Below are 16,992 nucleotides of genomic sequence, written 5' to 3' on the forward strand. Positions count from 1 at the left end.
TCCTCACGTCTGGATCAGCGTAGTTGCATGTGGTTTCTCCTTTTTCATTCTCCACTGCAACCCTTACCCCTTTATTGCGATTCACAGCCCTCATGGTGGCGAAATCCTCCGCGCGTCACTCCCAATACCCCACCTTAAGAAGGAAAAAAAAATGTTTCTTCACTTGTGACTCACCATCTACACCAACAAAAAGTGAAAACGTATTTCCACGCTACAATAATGTTAGAAACAGTGCAAAAGTCAATTCTAGCTTTCAGTTGGCGCTTGCTCGTTGGTTGGCGCCACGCCTAGTTGGATAGAACTCTTTGCCGTCACGCTTGAATCGAGAGAGGCAGACTTTCGAGAACTGGTTATGTTTGAGCCCTTTCCCCCATCTGGTGTGACTTTTTCGACCTGGTTGAAGTCAGAAACGACTTTCGAGGTTACATCTTCGGTTGGTTTCACCTCACCATTCCCCGAAGGCAATGTTTTCACCTTAGTGACCGCTGAGGCTTCTGTCGAACTGACCAGACCCCCTTTTTGGACGGTATGTCCTGATTTCTTCCGCCTGCTTGAAGACACACATATCAATTGGCCCTCCGTATAATCTTGGGTGGGAAGCAACTTATCACGGCGCCTCGTTTTAGGTGTCATTTTCTGAGACGGTGTTGCCGGCAGCGTCGACCGCCCCACTCCTCTTCGCAACGGCGTACGCGGCGATTCCTTCATGATGGCGTGTCCAATGTTCTCAGCATCCGAAAACCTCACCAACTTGCCGACGGGCCTGTCGCTTGACACATTATTAGCTTCCTCGCTTACACTCGCCTTCGAATCTACTAGAGTTGAAGGTAACTTTAACTGACGAGGCCGTGGGCGTACAGTCGTCGGTGAAGGTAAATTCTTCGCAGCAGAGGGAATATCAGCCAGAGAATTTGCAGGGGTCAGACATGATCCATCTGATGAAAGCACCTGTGATCGCGTGATATCCGCTTTTGGGGGCTTCAACGCGCTCTTTAAATGTGAGCCGGACGACACGACTTTTCGCAGAGAGTTCCGCTCCACTGCACCCAACTTCCCGTCGAAAGCAACACCGTTCTCGCCAGGACGTAACGCCCCGCCTACGGCCGAGCACGACAAATCTTCCGATCTTGAATCATGATATGAATGTTTTTGGCAAAACTCTCCATCCACACCATTAAGTGATGTACCCTCCTGCCCCATAGGCGCGCCATTTTCTTCCCGCATAACCTCTGCCTCCTTACTTTCACATAGTTTGGCTAATGCTGCGTCCAGTTTGAAGACAATTGTAGCTGGCACAACGTCTTCTGTCTCCGCCGCGTCACCGGATTTTGGTGCATTTCCACCCCTTGTCCTCACAGGTGACTTAAAGTAACGACCCCTTGCGGAAAATAAAGGTGCCTGGCCACCTTCGGGGCGTGGGGTCGCCATGGTGGAGATAAACGACCGCAACCCGGGCACTGCTGCATCTTCCGTTCCATTAAGGGGCCGATCCACGAATACGCTACGGGCGCGGTGGAGCACAGGTTGTTCTGGAGGCGTAGCTTGATCCTTGGGAGTCTTTGAAATAGCAGAAAGCTGCTGTGAATCCTGTTGAGACCTCGTAGCTGTTGATTCTTGCTCAGCACTGTCGCCATTCGTAGTTTTGCTGTGGAATCTGCCGCTGTGCAGTAGGGTGAACTGTAGTACTCGATCGTATGTCGCAAAAGTGTTAAAGGTGTCTTCGGGGGGTCGCCGCTTTCCGCCCAAAGCGCGACGCGGAGAACATCTTCCAGGCGTAAGACACGTGGAGCTTATGTTACTCCTCTGGCGTCTCACAGCTGACGGCGTGGAAGAATTCACTGGCGACACAGTATTTCCAGTTTGCATACGATATGACCTTATACGTGGCGAAGGGCGCACCGACGCTTGTGCTGATCGGTCAGGAAGTGAAAACTTCGATGCAGCGGGGTATGAAGAATCTGAGGAGCCACTATGTGACGGATGGAGCAAAGATCTCAGTCGCCGTTTGTGTTCTTTCAACGACAAAGACATTGGGTTATTATGTTTGTCCAAATTTCCGTTCACAGCCTGGTATGGCTGCGCGCCGGCCCCACGCGCCTGCGCACCCACAACTTTGCTCTGGAGCATGCTGGGTCGAGTTGAACAACGGATTGTGTATTTAAAATATGATATATATATATATGTTTATATACTTGACTGACTACTTTAAGCAAGTAAAACCCCCACCTTCTCAACACGAACCCTAAAATTGCGGTGAGTACACAGTGCCGATATCCTTGAAGTATTGGTAGAACCTTACATGAAGGAAAAGTTTCAAAAAATTACAAAAATGGAAAGAAAGGGTCAAAAAAAATGACTCCGTTGCTAGGTAAATTCCTTTCACAACCGGTGCTTCGCTGTCCATTTCACTGTTTGTTCCATCATGTTTAGCACACACAGAATAGAGCGTTTTCTACGTACACTTCAGTCGAAAATAAACCGGAAATAAATACATCAATATACACTATAGTTATGCTAAAGAAAAGAGAAAAAAATGCAAATCTCAATGATTCTTTGACCTTCTCCCCCCGCTACCAGGAACGGGTGCATACCGATACAAGGTGTACCCGCTAGGGGTTACCTCCGCTGCACGTAATGTAATACTGGGGAGCTGGGGAATTGTGTAAGGAACGGGGCGTGTAGGCACCTTTTTAGGGTTAGGGCCTTTGACGTACAACTCTGGCCCAAGGACAACCTTCGATGTGGTGGAAACATTTACACCACTTCCCCTGTTTGCCTCTGCGTTGACAAAGTACATGATAGAGCTCGCCTCACCGTTTAATACCATCACACGAAGGTAGCGCCAACGTATAAGTGTTCGCTGCCGCCGCGACTTGGCTGTATCATCTTCACAGCGTGCAAGAGCTGCCTCCATCAACAGATACGCAGCGAGTGATGCGGCCCCTGAAATATTTTCAACCGAAGCTTGCCCAAACACCTCGAGCGGGAGACGATTGTTCTCTGGAAGCCGCCTTACCTTCATGTTGACCCTGCTAATTGCGTCTATCCTTGAGTGCTGGCTGGTATTTTGCTTCTTCTCACGATGCTGCAAGTCGTAGCACCAGTGCTCACGCAGAGCGAAGACGTCCAGATTTTTTTCGTAAAAGAAGTCTCTTGGGATAACAGGAACATTTGGTCGAATAATTCCAAATAGCCCTCTACCTTGTCTGGGCGACTGCGCTTTCTCGACAACCTTTCCGTCACTCAGCCCCTTTGATTCGCTCGAGTCGTCATCAGTGAATACGTCCTCGTCGGATCCTCCTACAGAAGACGATTTCTGCGCCTTCCGTGATCTCGAAAACTGCTTACGCTCTTTTTTGTCCTTTTCCCGTAGCGCCAACACATTCTCAATAACCTTGTCCCTTGTGTCTTGGTAGAAATCCTCCGCCCACGAACGCACCTCCTTCTCACTACGGAGGACTGCTACCGGATAGTTTGCATCCGGTAGGTGTTGAGGTTTATTCATTGCATTGTTGGGATGGTACAAGAGGGCGAAATGGTCCTTGCTGTCAACAACTCGGGGTGATGGAAACGCCCTTGAGTTGTGCACATCGCTGCTTCTGCGCCTCAGATGTAACGATGTAACACTAACGTCTCTATTTTCTTCTGTACTTGGGGGCGGCATCGATCCATTGCCCCCTGTCGAGCTTGATGCTGCTTCCGTTGCTTTAGTTTCGGCATCGCTATAATCTGACCGAGAAAATTCATACGCCGACTTGCCAGAATTTACATTATCTGTTGTCAGCACAGTCAGAGTAGAGTAAACTGACGCATTCAACAGACTGACAGAGTCAAGCGAGGCAGAATCCATCGGGTTGTCATGAAAAACCGGAGCCAGTAGGAGTGCAATGCACTCATCAAACAAGCCACCATGCATTAAAATATGTTTCTGATCACCGCCAGATTTCCGTAAAGCTGAGGAGCTGATGCAGGCATATGCATATTTCCGTTGATACACGGAAACTCCGTTGGAGGAAAATAATGCTGTAACCGATGAGGCCTTCTTATCGTTTGTTGCCCTCCGTCTCATGCGAGACGACGCCCTCTTCCCACCTTTCCCACTACGAACTTCAGCACGGTACGCCAAAAGGCTGTTAACGACTCGCTTGGGAATTACTACTGGGGTGAGTGACCAAGTCATGGTTCGAAGCTGGAGGCGAAAGACGGCACAGCTATCAAACTTTACCTTTCCGTCTCCCTCAGGTTCTCTCACAGTGCTAGCGCTCCTCAGGATAGATCGGGAGGATTGCTGACCTGTCACTGAGGTGGCGGATGAGGGTCGACGATCAAAGTGCTGATGAACCAACGCACCCTCAATCGGTGCCATCATAATTGGGAAATAAAACTCCTGGCGCCGTTCGTCGTATATTCCACCAACGCTAATGTGTTCCTCTAAAAAGTGCTCCCAGACAAGGGGCATGCGAAAAGCTATGGGGCTGCTGGGCGAGACTGCCGTTGTCAACTCTGTCCAGAAGCAGGAGTAGATGTTCATTGCAAAGATGGAAGGCGTGTCTGCAAATCTAGGGGACCCACAGCTCTTCATCGACATGCCAACGACAATCAGTGAAATAGACTGATGATGATACACCGCATTTACCAACTGCAAGTGAAGTGGATTCACCGAACTTGGTCCATGAATTCCTGTCCATGTGCGACTACGAATGTCAAACGAATGAGCAATATATGTGTTGTGCTTCCGCTGATGAAAACCACCTATGACGATCATCGCTTGAGTTGGGGGGATAAATACAGCCGCATGCGAAAACACAGGCCCCGGTCCTTGTACGTGTTCGTAACTAACTTTCTCCCACCGCATACTATCTAGGTTGACAATGTAAAGTTCGTCAAACACTTCCAGCTCCCGATGTCCTCCGAAGACAAACATTTTGTTTTCTACCAAAACGGATGTGTGATTCGCTCGTCCAGTTGGCACAACACCCACACCCCGGCACTCTTTCCACTGCAGAGTCATCTTCTCATTGCAAAAAATAGAAGACGAGTATGTGCTGTTGGGACCCGTGCCACCAAAAAGAAACATGTTTGACTTATACACAACGATCGTATGACCTGTGCGTTGAAGCCAAGTTTTTGGCTCCGGAAGGGTTGCCGCTCGAAAGGCGGTTAGGTGACCACTTTCAGCCTTAGCGGCATCCGCTTCATTGGAGTGGGAACTAATGTATGATCCCCTTCTTCCTTCCCTTTCACTACCTACCCTTTGCATGGTAATACAATAAACAACACCAAATTAGTAACTATTCGCTTTTACGCTATGTACCATCACACACTCCCTGAAACAACGACAAGTGCAAGAAAAGGAAACAAAAGTGAATGCGACTGCAAGAGTTCGTGTACAGTCCAAAAGGTCGAACGAAACCAAAGCAAAATGACGACACCGTTGGATATCCAACCCAAGCACAACCACATAACATTATTTAAAAACTTCCATCAGTCGTGAATAATTTCATCGTGCCCGAACGCTAGTCTTCGAGGAGGAGGAGGAGACCCAAATCGACAGATCTTTCATTTCCTTGAAAATTTTCTGTTCACATAGCTACAGGGGCCTCGAACCATAGACACATTTTGAGCATGAATGTAAAGGGCAGAACTGGGGTGGAAATCGTATCGATGCATTCGACATCCTCAGCTGTTGTCTCACTCCCGTCGGGGGCAACTTTGTTAAGCATTTTAAGAGCCCTCTCGACAAACAGCACCGAACCGGATTCGGCACGGTGCTCAACAGCCAACTTCCTTAATGCTGGAGCGGTATCGAGCGCAACTTGAAGTTCACGATGCAAACCCACGACGTAGCGCATTTTGCTCTTTGACATCACTAACTCAAACAGTGCCAAGTCTTTATCACGTTGAGATAGTGGTGTCCCTGTGCTACTCATACGATTGATCAGAACATCAAGTTCTTGCGATACAGATGCTTCTACATTACGCGTAGCAGTGCCCTTCATCTGCAATTCCATTACTTCCGGTACCTCACCACGCACAATGATGTTGCAATGCTTGAGAACATTAAAACGCTTGTCGCTGCCATTTAAACGTAATTCACCTTCCGCTTGCAGAGCAGCATGTATGTCCTCCGGAACCACACCCAAGTCTTTCACCGTTGCCACTATAGCACGCGCAACAGCAGCCTTCTGCAACTCCCAACGCTTCCCTTCGCGCTTCAGATATGCATCCAAAATTTCCATGCGCTCTTTTTCAAGGCAATCCGCTTCGACGCTCCCTGGCTGCAGTGGATTTTCGTTGTCGTCGGCGAGAGCCATTTCGAAAGCGGACTCAAGCAGTGTCAATCGTAAAGCGTCAGGATTTTTCCAAAACGGGAGGGGCTCACTGTCCTTTACTTCCGCTGCTTCTGCCACTTTCTCTCCCAAATATGGGGCGCCTGGTGCATCATTGTGGAGTATCTCAATACTCTCCAAACGACTCTGGGAAGAAACCCCCCGAACAACATTGCTGGTTAAAAACTCAACAGTTTCCTCACCCACCACCGGCACGGGGTCATTGGGTACTTTACTGCGTCCGCCCTCTTCGGCACATTTTTGTTCGATATCATCCAAACGAGTTGTCCTCTTCACTAACCCAGCCAGTACAGAAGCGAGGTCAGAAGCCCGTTCTGTCTCACCATTAGCGATACATATGGTTAACTCCCGATGTAAACGAAGGGCTGCCGGGTTCGTGCGGAAAACATTCGACAGAACGGTCATGGCGTCAGGTCGCTTGCGCTCCTTCCCTACAGCCTCCACGCCAATCGCGTTATTCTCTCGCATCTCCGAGAGCGGCGTAACTGAATTCCCCGTCACACGGCCCGAGGGAATCCCCTCATGGCAGCTGCGGCGCTGGGATGTCATTGGGTTTCTGAAACGAAATGTACAATACCATGAAGAATCACTAAAGAGGGAGTTGGTTATAACCTTTTTTGTACGGTAAAAAGACATCCTCGACTCCTCTTTTCTCCCTCCTCCTCCCCTGTTGCTACCGTGGTGGACAGCAGCACCTCACGCATGGCAACATACGCAGTGCAAGAGTTAACGCATCAAAAAGAGAAGGAAGAGGAAATAAGAGCACGATCGAGAAGTGGAGAATCAGCACGTGGAAGCAACAACTGACAATTCACTCGATCATGTCGCCCAGCAGCACAAAACCCGTCACGTGAGATCCAACAAAAAAAATTCACTGAGCAATCCCTTTTTTTCTTAGTAATCACACCGAATATGTTCAGTGCACAAACAAATAAATAATTTATGGTATCTAGGAGGATGTTTCTTTTCTGGTATTCTTTTTTTTTTTTCCTTCGCACTTATCCAAGGATCTATTACAGCACCACTTTAAATCTCAATCACAACCGCTCCCAACTATTCTAAGGGATCGCAGCATCAGCAGTAACAAAGCAACAGGAAAAGCGGAAGAGCAACGGCGCCGGTCAACCCCGCCACCGAGCACAACACGCACAAACACTCACACAAACAAACAAACCGTTCACTGGTACCACTACCGGCATCGGCGCTACAACTCAATGCGGTTTTCTTTTCCCCTTTTCCAGTGACTCCTCCCCCCCTTTTTTTATTATTTCAATACCGGTGATATTAATGATCTCTAACACATAAACAAATCAAGCACAAAAATATGGCATCCCCCATGACCACCTTGTTGCGTAACACTGCATATATATATATATTTAAGTATTTATGTAAGTACTTATAAATCTGTGTCGGGGACAAGGGAACAGTTAACAACAAATAAACGAAACTAAACTACAGAAAAAAAAAGTGACACAACAAGTACCAATATAATGGTCAACCAAATTGACAAAGACACGACAAAACGTGAAAGGCTGTCGCCATTTGTGTACACACGAAAGGAAAAAGTTATCACTTTCCTTCAGTTCTGTTACCCTTTTTTTTTCACTGCACGAAGACGTGGAATGGAGAAGGAGAGCGAAGGGACCTTTTGTTCTCTTTTGTTTTTGTTTTCTTTTTAAAATCCCCGCTTCAATTCCCCTTCTGCTCCACCCGCCATCACAACTAATCCCAACATACACCACCACATATTCTCATCCGTATGCATTTCCAATCTATGTATCTTCTATGGTGATATAACAAGCGAGTGTTTATATCTCCACATACGAATCAACGGAAAAAAAAACCTATACAACCAACGAGTCCATGTACCTCTGTGCCAAGGACGGATCCAACTCAGCCCGGCGCCGGAAGTGATGGTCTTCTTTTAGCTTACTCTTTAACAGTTGAAGTTTCTTCATACTCTCTGACGACACTTTCAAGGCACTGAGACGATCCTCACTCTTCTTAGCAGAATTGTAAAGCTTCTCACACGTTCGATTTCTGGGAATGGAGTGGCCGCGACGCGAAGGTGGCCGCGTTGAAGATCCACTCTCAACATTTGCCTTTTTCCTTCTAATCGACGCCGCCGTAGGCTTATTTATGCTAAGAATCGCCTCCTGGCGGTTCCTACTCTGAGGCGAGTTTGTCCGCGGCCTGAAAGTGCACTCAGCCATCTGCGCTACCTCCATTTGGTTGCGTATAGCATTAAGATTGATTTCACTACGCCGCGCAAGGCGGGCATTAAGCAACTCCTCTTGTTCCCTATTTAGTCGCTTCGGACGAATATATTCTTGTAGCTTTTCTGGGTCATCGAGGAGTTTGGTACACAATACCGCGGCGCATTCCTCCTCTTCCTGAGGCGTGAGCATGCGTTCGGAGCTATCAAGGCCCACCTTCCGGAGAACTCGGGTAAACAAGAGTTCCTCCAGCTCCATCTGTTCCCTTTCTTGTCGAGCGCGTTGACGTCGTTCCTCATGCCATTCCCTAAATTTTGCCGCATCGCTGTACAGACGCTCGTGTAAACCATCATCGAAGCTCGACGAAGGTGTCCTACGTCTCCTTGGCGTACTTCCCTGACTACTATGACGTCGGGCGGAGCTCTGTTGGTGCAACCGCTCAAACAGTTCACTACGTTTCCGCTCCACCTCCCTTCGCCGCCGGAGACGCCGCTCCTCAGTCTCATCGTCTTCACTGAGCAATTGGTTTCTGGCATTTTCTAGGTTCAGGTAAAGAAGCAAACGGGAACGACGCTCATCACGATCACGCCGATTGTTCATGTGATACAACCGCACGTGCGGATCACTCAACATTGCCTGCTCCAGCTCCACGTCGAGTGACTGCATCTCGTCACGTACCGCCGTAAGTTCCTTCTCTATTTTCGCTAGTAACTCCTGACGCTTTTTTTGGCGCACTCGCATCGGTGAGCACGACGACCGGTGCACTTTAAACATCTCTAGTGCAGGGCTGGTAGCATGGGAGACGTTAGGATTCGTTCCCATCAGATAGTGCTGCGACACTGTCAAATCCGAATATCTAGGGGATGCTAGAAGGCATCTGCTACGTTGCGAATGTGGCGTATCGAGCTGCGTATGGGGGCTTGGTCGTCGACTTCCCGTGTTAGACGAAGGTGGCTCATTGTTATAATATCTTGGCTTCCAGTCACCCGCTCTACCACGAGAATAACTACTCGCATCGGAATTCGTATAGCGTCCTTCACTTCGATGCGAGCCGTAACTCCTACGACCACCGTCGGTTCGTGAGGCACTGCGTATCCCTTCTCTTCTTCCACTCAGTGGTGTCACACTACCACTCCCGCTTCGTCGGCTCCGCGATGAGTGCCTGCCGCCAGGTCCTCGTCTGCTGTCAAGGCTCGACGCAGATGAGCACCTGTTACCTCGGAGCCCACGTTGCTCTTGGACTTCATGCTCGAAAAAACAAGATTTCACGGAAGAGCGTTTGATGGGTGTCGCGCTCCCAGCTCTGCGACGCTCATTTGCCAACCCGGATGAAGCGGGTGTGCCATGACGGACCGCTTCTGCCGGTCGACATGAATTGAGGGGTGCTCCATCTGCGGTGTCGGTAGACAACTTACTACGATTGGGGCTCAGGAGAGAGGAGGCTGATGTGCCTCGCATGTTAGAGGATGGTTCAACCTCAAACACAATACTTGTCGTGGTTGGAGACCTGGACAACACTGACTCACCATCGACAAAAGTGAATTTAATGGATGACGCACGATCATCATCATCGACAGCAACAACAGAACTGATATTGCCAACAGCATGTTTATTTATCTCGAAGGGCTTCTCAACCTCTGCACTCGTAGGCAGGGTGCCACCCTTGCCATTGAGAGGTTTACTCCGGCCAGCAACATTGGAGTCAGAAGTCTTATTTGAGCGCTCATGCTTTTGGTCAAACGTGGAGAATTCATCGCCGAGCACTCTCACCGTTGGAGCTGGTACGGAATCGTTCACACATTCAAATATTTCTTCCACACTCGCTCCCTCAACCCTATCTTGGGTGACGTCATGAAACCTGTTGCTGTGCGGTGACGGAGCGAGCGAGGGAAGCACCATTACGGGAGACACTTGATCCTGTACGGCAACCGCGCCCCGCGGTGGGGGAGGCGTGTCCGGTGTTGACGCACCAGTTTCCCTCGAACAATACGTGGATGAATCATCTTCTGACATCGTTTGAATCCCCATCCGGTAACCCTCCTTCACTGTCTTTTTATGCGATATAAAATGAAACACGGCCACCGCAACGGGTTACGCAGTCGAGATGCACCAAAAGCGCCAACACTGAGGGATGTGTAATCCTCTCAAACAGCGTAGCTTTCCAAAACTGTAATCACTAAGGAAAAACACGAACAAAGAAAATGACGGTAACACTTCACCAAGGAATTAAGGTACGACCGCACAACGCAGCCACAAATGAAGCGGTGTTGTCAGTGAAAATAATAATAATAATAACCGTACATTTACACGTTAATTTCCACCCCCTCCGCCCAACACACACACTTCCCCCATGGTGTTGATAACAAATGGAAAGGGCGCCGTTAAAACATCCGTACCCTACACTCAGGAAAGTTTTTTCCGTTTTACTTTTTTATTCTTACCTTTCGACCGTATGACGTCTTTAACCGATTGTGTTCTGTGCCGCTTTCCGGGAGCACTGGCACCTTCACGCTCTGAAATGAGTGTTTCACCTTCACGGTGCCGCTTGCGTTCAAGCTGACATTTTTTATCTACGTCTCCACTTGAGGAAAGCTCGGGCTCTTTACTTTTCGAGTTAATGATTTGTGGTGCTTCCACGTAGTCGTGAGAAATGCGCAACGCCTTGAAGAGTATATCTCTCCGGGTAGCGTCCGTAGCTGCATTGCTTTTGTGGTTGGTTTGTTCACTCACAAGAACAGGTGCCATGCGACGTAGCTCGAAGCTGTAAGACATTTTTGCACATGATCTGCCAGTAGTCAAGAGGCCACTGCTCGACAGGGCGGCAACTCCTTTTCCTTCGTCTCCCGCAACGGCGCCGAGTGTAGATGTGGCGGTCTCTTTACCGGCAAGCGCGCCCAAAGTGGGTACACACAACTCAATCGTGCGACGCCATGCCAAGAGCAACCGAGAAAACGTGGACAACCTACCACCAAATTCTGCGACGCTGTTGGAAATTTTGCTGTAGTTTCTCGGACTATGTTTGAGGCAATCCATAATGTTCTTGCGACTCACCTCCGCTGTCGTGAATGGTGCAAGAAATCTTGATAACTGTACGCAGCGCTGTGCACCAGAGGCCGTAACGGCGGATGCGAGTGTGCCCGCAACGTCCGTTTGAAGCACCATTCGACTTTCCCCACGACCGGACCGTATCCTAGCTGCAGTTATTGCCTCTTCAACAGCCGACACGCCCTTAGCAGCGCTGGACAACACATCTGTTGTAGCCGAACCTACAAGTGGAAAGTGCAACGTTCTCTTCTTTGTTTGGTTGAGCACTGACAGAAAAGCCGCAACACTAGGAACGGAAACCACCTCTGAAATATTCCTTGTGTCCAAAAAAGTATCGTCCACTCGACCCGCCGCTACCCTTCCAACGTTGCAAGCAACGATGTATCGGAGAGCAGCGTAAGCGGCATGCGAAAGATACAACAAGGCCCTTTCTTTGTCTTCATCGGTCATTGGGCGCGATTGTACATCTGCATACTGTGCTGTATCCAGTAAAGTGCACAGAAAGGAACAATCTACGACAACGGAAGCAATATCATCAGATTGCTGGCCCTTTATACTAAGGATGCCGTTGAGGTCAAACAGCGTGCGGCCCATCTCTTTCTCCCTTTCCGACTCAGCAGTATTGTATTTCATCTTGCAGTACGCCCTCCAGCATGACTGAATATCCACTTTTGTTGCGCCACGGATGACAGGTGGTACACTGCCTCCGTTTCCCATAACGATAATGAAGAGGAACACCATGTCCACACAGCTGTTCTGAAGAATTTCAGCCACAGCTGCTTGAGAAACCATGGTTGGCACGCAAGTGGATGGACCTGCTTTCGGTGGGTGCAGTTCATTGTCCATATTGCCGCCACCATTACGAGTATCCCTGAGACCTTCACTTTGCGCGTGGTCATCGTCATCATCTGAGTCACCTAACACAACACGGACACCAGTCGAGACCATTGGTCCATCAACCTTCTTCCTGCGAGTAATTTGCTCCTCTCCATCTCCCTCCGTTTCCATTTGTTCGGCATGGAAAATGCTATCGGTGCTTCCGACTGGACCGCTATCGACCGTCATATCCTTCTCTTCCTCCACACTCGTCTCCGCGCCGCTAATAAACGCCTCCATGCATACGCCAACATGAGCCAATACGTGTGAAACACGAAGCACGCACATATCAATCATCGTGTCGCGCAACTTTGTTACGATGGAAACTGTATGGGGTGCAGGACCACAAAGAGCGCCACAGAGAACGTCAGAATCTTCCGATACCATGCAGAAAGTTGGTAGTTTATCGCTTCCACCATTGGTAAAAACTTGCATTATAATGAACCTCTGAATGTCCAATATCTTGTAATCTGCTTCACCAGCAACATGACGACCACTGATTAAGACTTGTGGAACGCTCTCACCCCCACATTGCTCGTAATGGCGCTGCAGGTCGCTGCCAAAGCGCTGAATGACCACATCAGTGTCCAACACTGTCGAGTGCGTCCGTTGAGCCCTCGCCGTGTCACTGCGCTGCCGTTGCCCGTCTACAGCGAAAATAACAGCTTGACGCACCCGCACTTGGGAACGACGAAGGAACGCCCCCAACACCTCAAGACCAATGGTTTGGGCTGCATTTGTAGCATCAATTAGAATAAAGTCAAAGCACAGAGGCGTTGCAACACTGTCCCGGGGTAACCGGCAGAGCGCCCCCGGGGCCGTGCGGGATACAAACTTTAGGAAGTCTGGCACGCCCATATATAAATATATATATATGCCGCTACTTGGCGTCAGTTATATCAGACAATTCCTCTACTCACTGATGAGGAGAGACAAGTTCTCTTTTTTTAAAAAAAATTTTATCAACTAACCTATCCCTATTAAACGACTTTCAAAGGTAACATATTCATGACAATAACAAAAGCAAATGCCAAAGGCAATAATGAGACAGCTGGTGAGGTACACCCTATATGCTTCAGGAATAGTAAACCAAAAAGGTATTGCAACATGAGAAAGAAAGCTAAAGAGAAAGACTCAAACAAAAATAGAAGAATGGTAGGTACGTTATGGTGTCTCGCTAATCCGAAAGAAAACTAAGAATTTTAAAAAAAAGAGGTGAAAAGCCCAAGAATAAAAAAAAAAATATCGCGCATCATCACAATGGAACTAACCAAACGACCGAAGCCATCCCTTTATGTAAGGAAAGGAAGAAGAGAAAAAGAGTACAACTGAAAGGGCTTCATGCACATGCTTCCCCTCTAAAAGGCTTAACCATGGGTTACTAAGGCAGCTAACTATTCCAACCACACACATATTACAGTTAGAGAACAGGAAATGCAACGACCGCGATAATGGCGCCGCTGACAGCAGGTTTAACGGGCACATTTGGCATGTCATCTACGGCTACTGCAAAACAAAAAGAAGGAAAGAAAGAAAGGAAACAGCAGCAACAACGGAAGCCAAAAAAATACACCAAAAAATGGATATATACATCCATATAACGCCGCTGATGAGAGGACATACAATAAGAAGAGATAATAACCGCACCATTAGATACCCTAATGCCCGTACAGAAAAATAAAAAGGAAAACATTATATGGAGGGAGATGTATACCTCTCTACATATATCATATGTTTTGTATATTAAGTATTATATAATATATATTTCGTACGTATCAAAAACGTTGAATGCTGATAATAATAATAATGATAATCAAGTAGGTGACAAAGGTAACAAGTTGGTGGAGAGCATACACCATGACACCAACCCATGGTTACTATGATACCACCAACACCAAATAAACACATACATGCATCTATGTACGTAAACTAAATTAAAAGTACATACCATACATATCTATAAGGGGAAAAACCTACAAATAATATTATTTACTATGAAGCATTAATGACGGCATATAGACACCGTTCACATCACCGAACTAAACCGCCGGTACATATCAATGGCTTCAAAAACTCAATCACAGGAATGACAATAAAAAACAATACAAACAATAAAACGAAAAAACCAACGATAAACCTAAAAGAGAAAGAAAAACAACAACCCTTAGGGAAATAAAATTACATTGCCTTTCCACAGACATTCTAACCCAGAACATCTTAAATACAGAAAAAGAGAAAAAAATCAAATAATCGAAAATAAAAACAAAACTACAAATCAATGAAAAGAAATATTAACCAGCAGCGAACACAAAAAAATAGAGAAAAAGAAAACAACAAATCTTAAACCGTACAGTCACAAAAAATAAAACATTATAAATTCAAAAGGAAAAAGATATAAAGCTTTACAATCCAAGAACCTCCTGTATTTTCTGCATCCATGCATCACGCTCAGGAGTGCCGCGGGCTTGAAAAAGAAGACGCCTCCCTGCCTTGAAAGCAACAGCGAACACGTTAGGAGCGTTGGAGCCGGTATACTTGCTCGGCACCGGGAATACATCCTCCAGGTCCGTGAATGGAGTGGCAATACACTGCCGTTGCAAAGTGTCTTTTGAAATGGCAAGCACAAGGTGAAGACTCTTAAACTTCGGAAGCTTCCCAACACTAAGGTCCTCACCATTCTCGAGCTCAGCACGGATGCACAGGTATCGTCGCTTCCATGACATGTCACTACTCTGTTTCTTTATTATACCCTCATACAGTGTCACGTCACCAAGGCCACTGCAGGAAGTTGCACCCTCCAGTACCGCAGTGGATATCGCGGCACTGTACGATTCATCCATTTGATTTACAATGCTTCTTTTCTCAGCTCGTAGTAGTTGCTTAATGTTACGGATATCGGAAGGAATCACGTCACGTAGTGGACCTTCAAATGCTGGTTGTGTTTGCACAATCTCAAGCAAACCAGACATAAACAGTTTGCAGATGGGCATATCCAACAACTTCCCACTGCAAGGTCGCTGCTTAGGATCACTGCTCAACAAAAGGGAAACAATTTCAGCCATCTCGGGACTCGTTTCAGGTGGTAACGGATCGTACTGTCCGCTCAGGGTTCTATTCATCACATCACGCATACTCTCCCCATCAAAAGGACGCCTGAGTGTCAACAGTTCATATAAGAGGACACCAAGAGAGAACAAGTCGGCTTTCTTGCTGTATGGTTTCCGACGCCAAATCTCCGGTGCAACGTAATATGGCGTACCACAGAACGTCTTTCCAACATCATCAGAGACTGTCGCAGAATACATTTTGGTGAATCCAAAGTCTCCAAGCTTTATTAGGCCGTTGCTGCACAGGAGGATGTTCGCTGACTTGATATCACGATGGATCATATGCCGCGAGTGTACATGATGAAGTGCAAGGAGAACCTGAATGAACAACAACCCAGCCTCATGCTCACGGAATGCGCGTGATGTTTTTGCACGGCTTTTGATTTCCTGCCGGAGGTCTCCAGCATTTGCGTAGTCGAGCACCAGTGCTATCATCAGCACATTCACCTCATTCTGTGGATCTTTCTTTGCAAAGTCCTCATGGCACTTCAGGATTGAAAAGAAATCACAGTTCATCAAACAGTGTACCTCAGCCTGTGCGCGGTTTTTGTCTCCTTCGTTCATACCTTCCAAGTCCACAACCTTCACTGCAAACGTTTCACCATCGGACGTCCGTTTGGCACACAACACCGTACCGGTGGCACCTGAACCCAGAACCCGTTTAATCCAATATTTCTTCTTCTGCTCTTTCGCTGTGGCTTCGTCTTTTGCGAAAGCCTCACCGAAGGTGCGGCACACACGCCCAATCATTGCATCCGTTGACGACATTCCAAACTACGTGTTATGTTCCCTAATGGAAGCACTTCCAGGTGCTTAGCAGAACCTTGACAGGGACAAAAAGATATTGTAGCAGAGGAATACAAAACAAAACAGAGAATTAGATGTGTGTTTTGTACGCATATGGAAAAGAATTTAAAGGCAACTGTTCTCCCAAAGTGCGTACGGCTAACATAACTTACTACCAGAACACCCCTAAAAGAAAGAACCGATGTAGATGCCCTGCATGACGTTATTTTTGGAAGTCACGGTGAGTGGTCAGTAACTGCGGTGACGCGACCGCAATCTGTTCTCTAGTATACAGCGGTACCTCCACCAATATCCGGCGCGGATATAGTCACCTTCGCGCTATACTCTGGCGTCTGGTGACGAAGTATCGTTTCGCGGTGCGCAAGACATTCACCCCAGTAGTATTTATGCTAGACATGACTGAATACGATAGAGGGGGCTGAAAGGAGTAGCCCACATATTTGCGTATAAGAAAAAAAGTAAGAAAAATACACCACCTACATTAGGAAAGCACCCACATTAAAGAAAACGATGGGGTCTCTCCGTTACTCACCTATACAACGAACCCATTCCACTCTGCTCCGCCGCTCCCAGGAGAAGGACACACATCAA

The 16,992-nt window shown here is 47.6% G+C and overlaps 5 protein-coding genes and 1 pseudogene across 6 annotated transcripts; all 6 read right to left on the reverse strand.

Annotated features, from left to right (window-relative positions):
- Positions 1–246: 246 nt before the first annotated feature.
- Positions 247–2,127, reverse strand: TEOVI_000637000 (Proteophosphoglycan, putative; the record flags this gene model as incomplete). The annotated part of the gene is made up of 1 exon (XM_067223465.1): positions 247–2,127. One exon carries the CDS (start codon positions 2,125–2,127, stop codon positions 247–249), a length of 1,881 nt encoding a protein of 626 aa, XP_067079566.1.
- Positions 2,128–2,542: 415 nt separating this feature from the next.
- Positions 2,543–5,260, reverse strand: TEOVI_000637100 (Galactose oxidase, central domain containing protein, putative; the record flags this gene model as incomplete). The annotated part of the gene is made up of 1 exon (XM_067223466.1): positions 2,543–5,260. One exon carries the CDS (start codon positions 5,258–5,260, stop codon positions 2,543–2,545), a length of 2,718 nt encoding a protein of 905 aa, XP_067079567.1.
- A 322-nt stretch (positions 5,261–5,582) lies between these two features.
- Positions 5,583–6,986, reverse strand: TEOVI_000637200:pseudogene (annotated as a pseudogene). The gene has a single exon. A coding segment is annotated over exon 1 (1,404 nt).
- A 1,208-nt stretch (positions 6,987–8,194) lies between these two features.
- TEOVI_000637300 (uncharacterized protein) lies at positions 8,195–10,594 on the reverse strand (the record flags this gene model as incomplete). Its single annotated transcript, XM_067223467.1, has 1 exon — positions 8,195–10,594. One exon carries the CDS (start codon positions 10,592–10,594, stop codon positions 8,195–8,197), a length of 2,400 nt encoding a protein of 799 aa, XP_067079568.1.
- A 375-nt stretch (positions 10,595–10,969) lies between these two features.
- TEOVI_000637400 (uncharacterized protein) lies at positions 10,970–13,345 on the reverse strand (the record flags this gene model as incomplete). Its single annotated transcript, XM_067223468.1, has 1 exon — positions 10,970–13,345. The coding sequence occupies one exon, from the start codon at positions 13,343–13,345 to the stop codon at positions 10,970–10,972; it is 2,376 nt and encodes a 791-aa protein (XP_067079569.1).
- Positions 13,346–14,889: 1,544 nt separating this feature from the next.
- TEOVI_000637500 (protein kinase, putative) lies at positions 14,890–16,362 on the reverse strand (the record flags this gene model as incomplete). The annotated part of the gene is made up of 1 exon (XM_067223469.1): positions 14,890–16,362. The coding sequence occupies one exon, from the start codon at positions 16,360–16,362 to the stop codon at positions 14,890–14,892; it is 1,473 nt and encodes a 490-aa protein (XP_067079570.1).
- Between the last annotated feature and the right edge of the window lie 630 nt (positions 16,363–16,992).

Source organism: Trypanosoma equiperdum (genome assembly GCF_001457755.1).
Source record: "Trypanosoma equiperdum strain OVI genome assembly, contig: ctg_1878, whole genome shotgun sequence".
Classification (NCBI taxonomy): domain Eukaryota; phylum Euglenozoa; class Kinetoplastea; order Trypanosomatida; family Trypanosomatidae; genus Trypanosoma; species Trypanosoma equiperdum.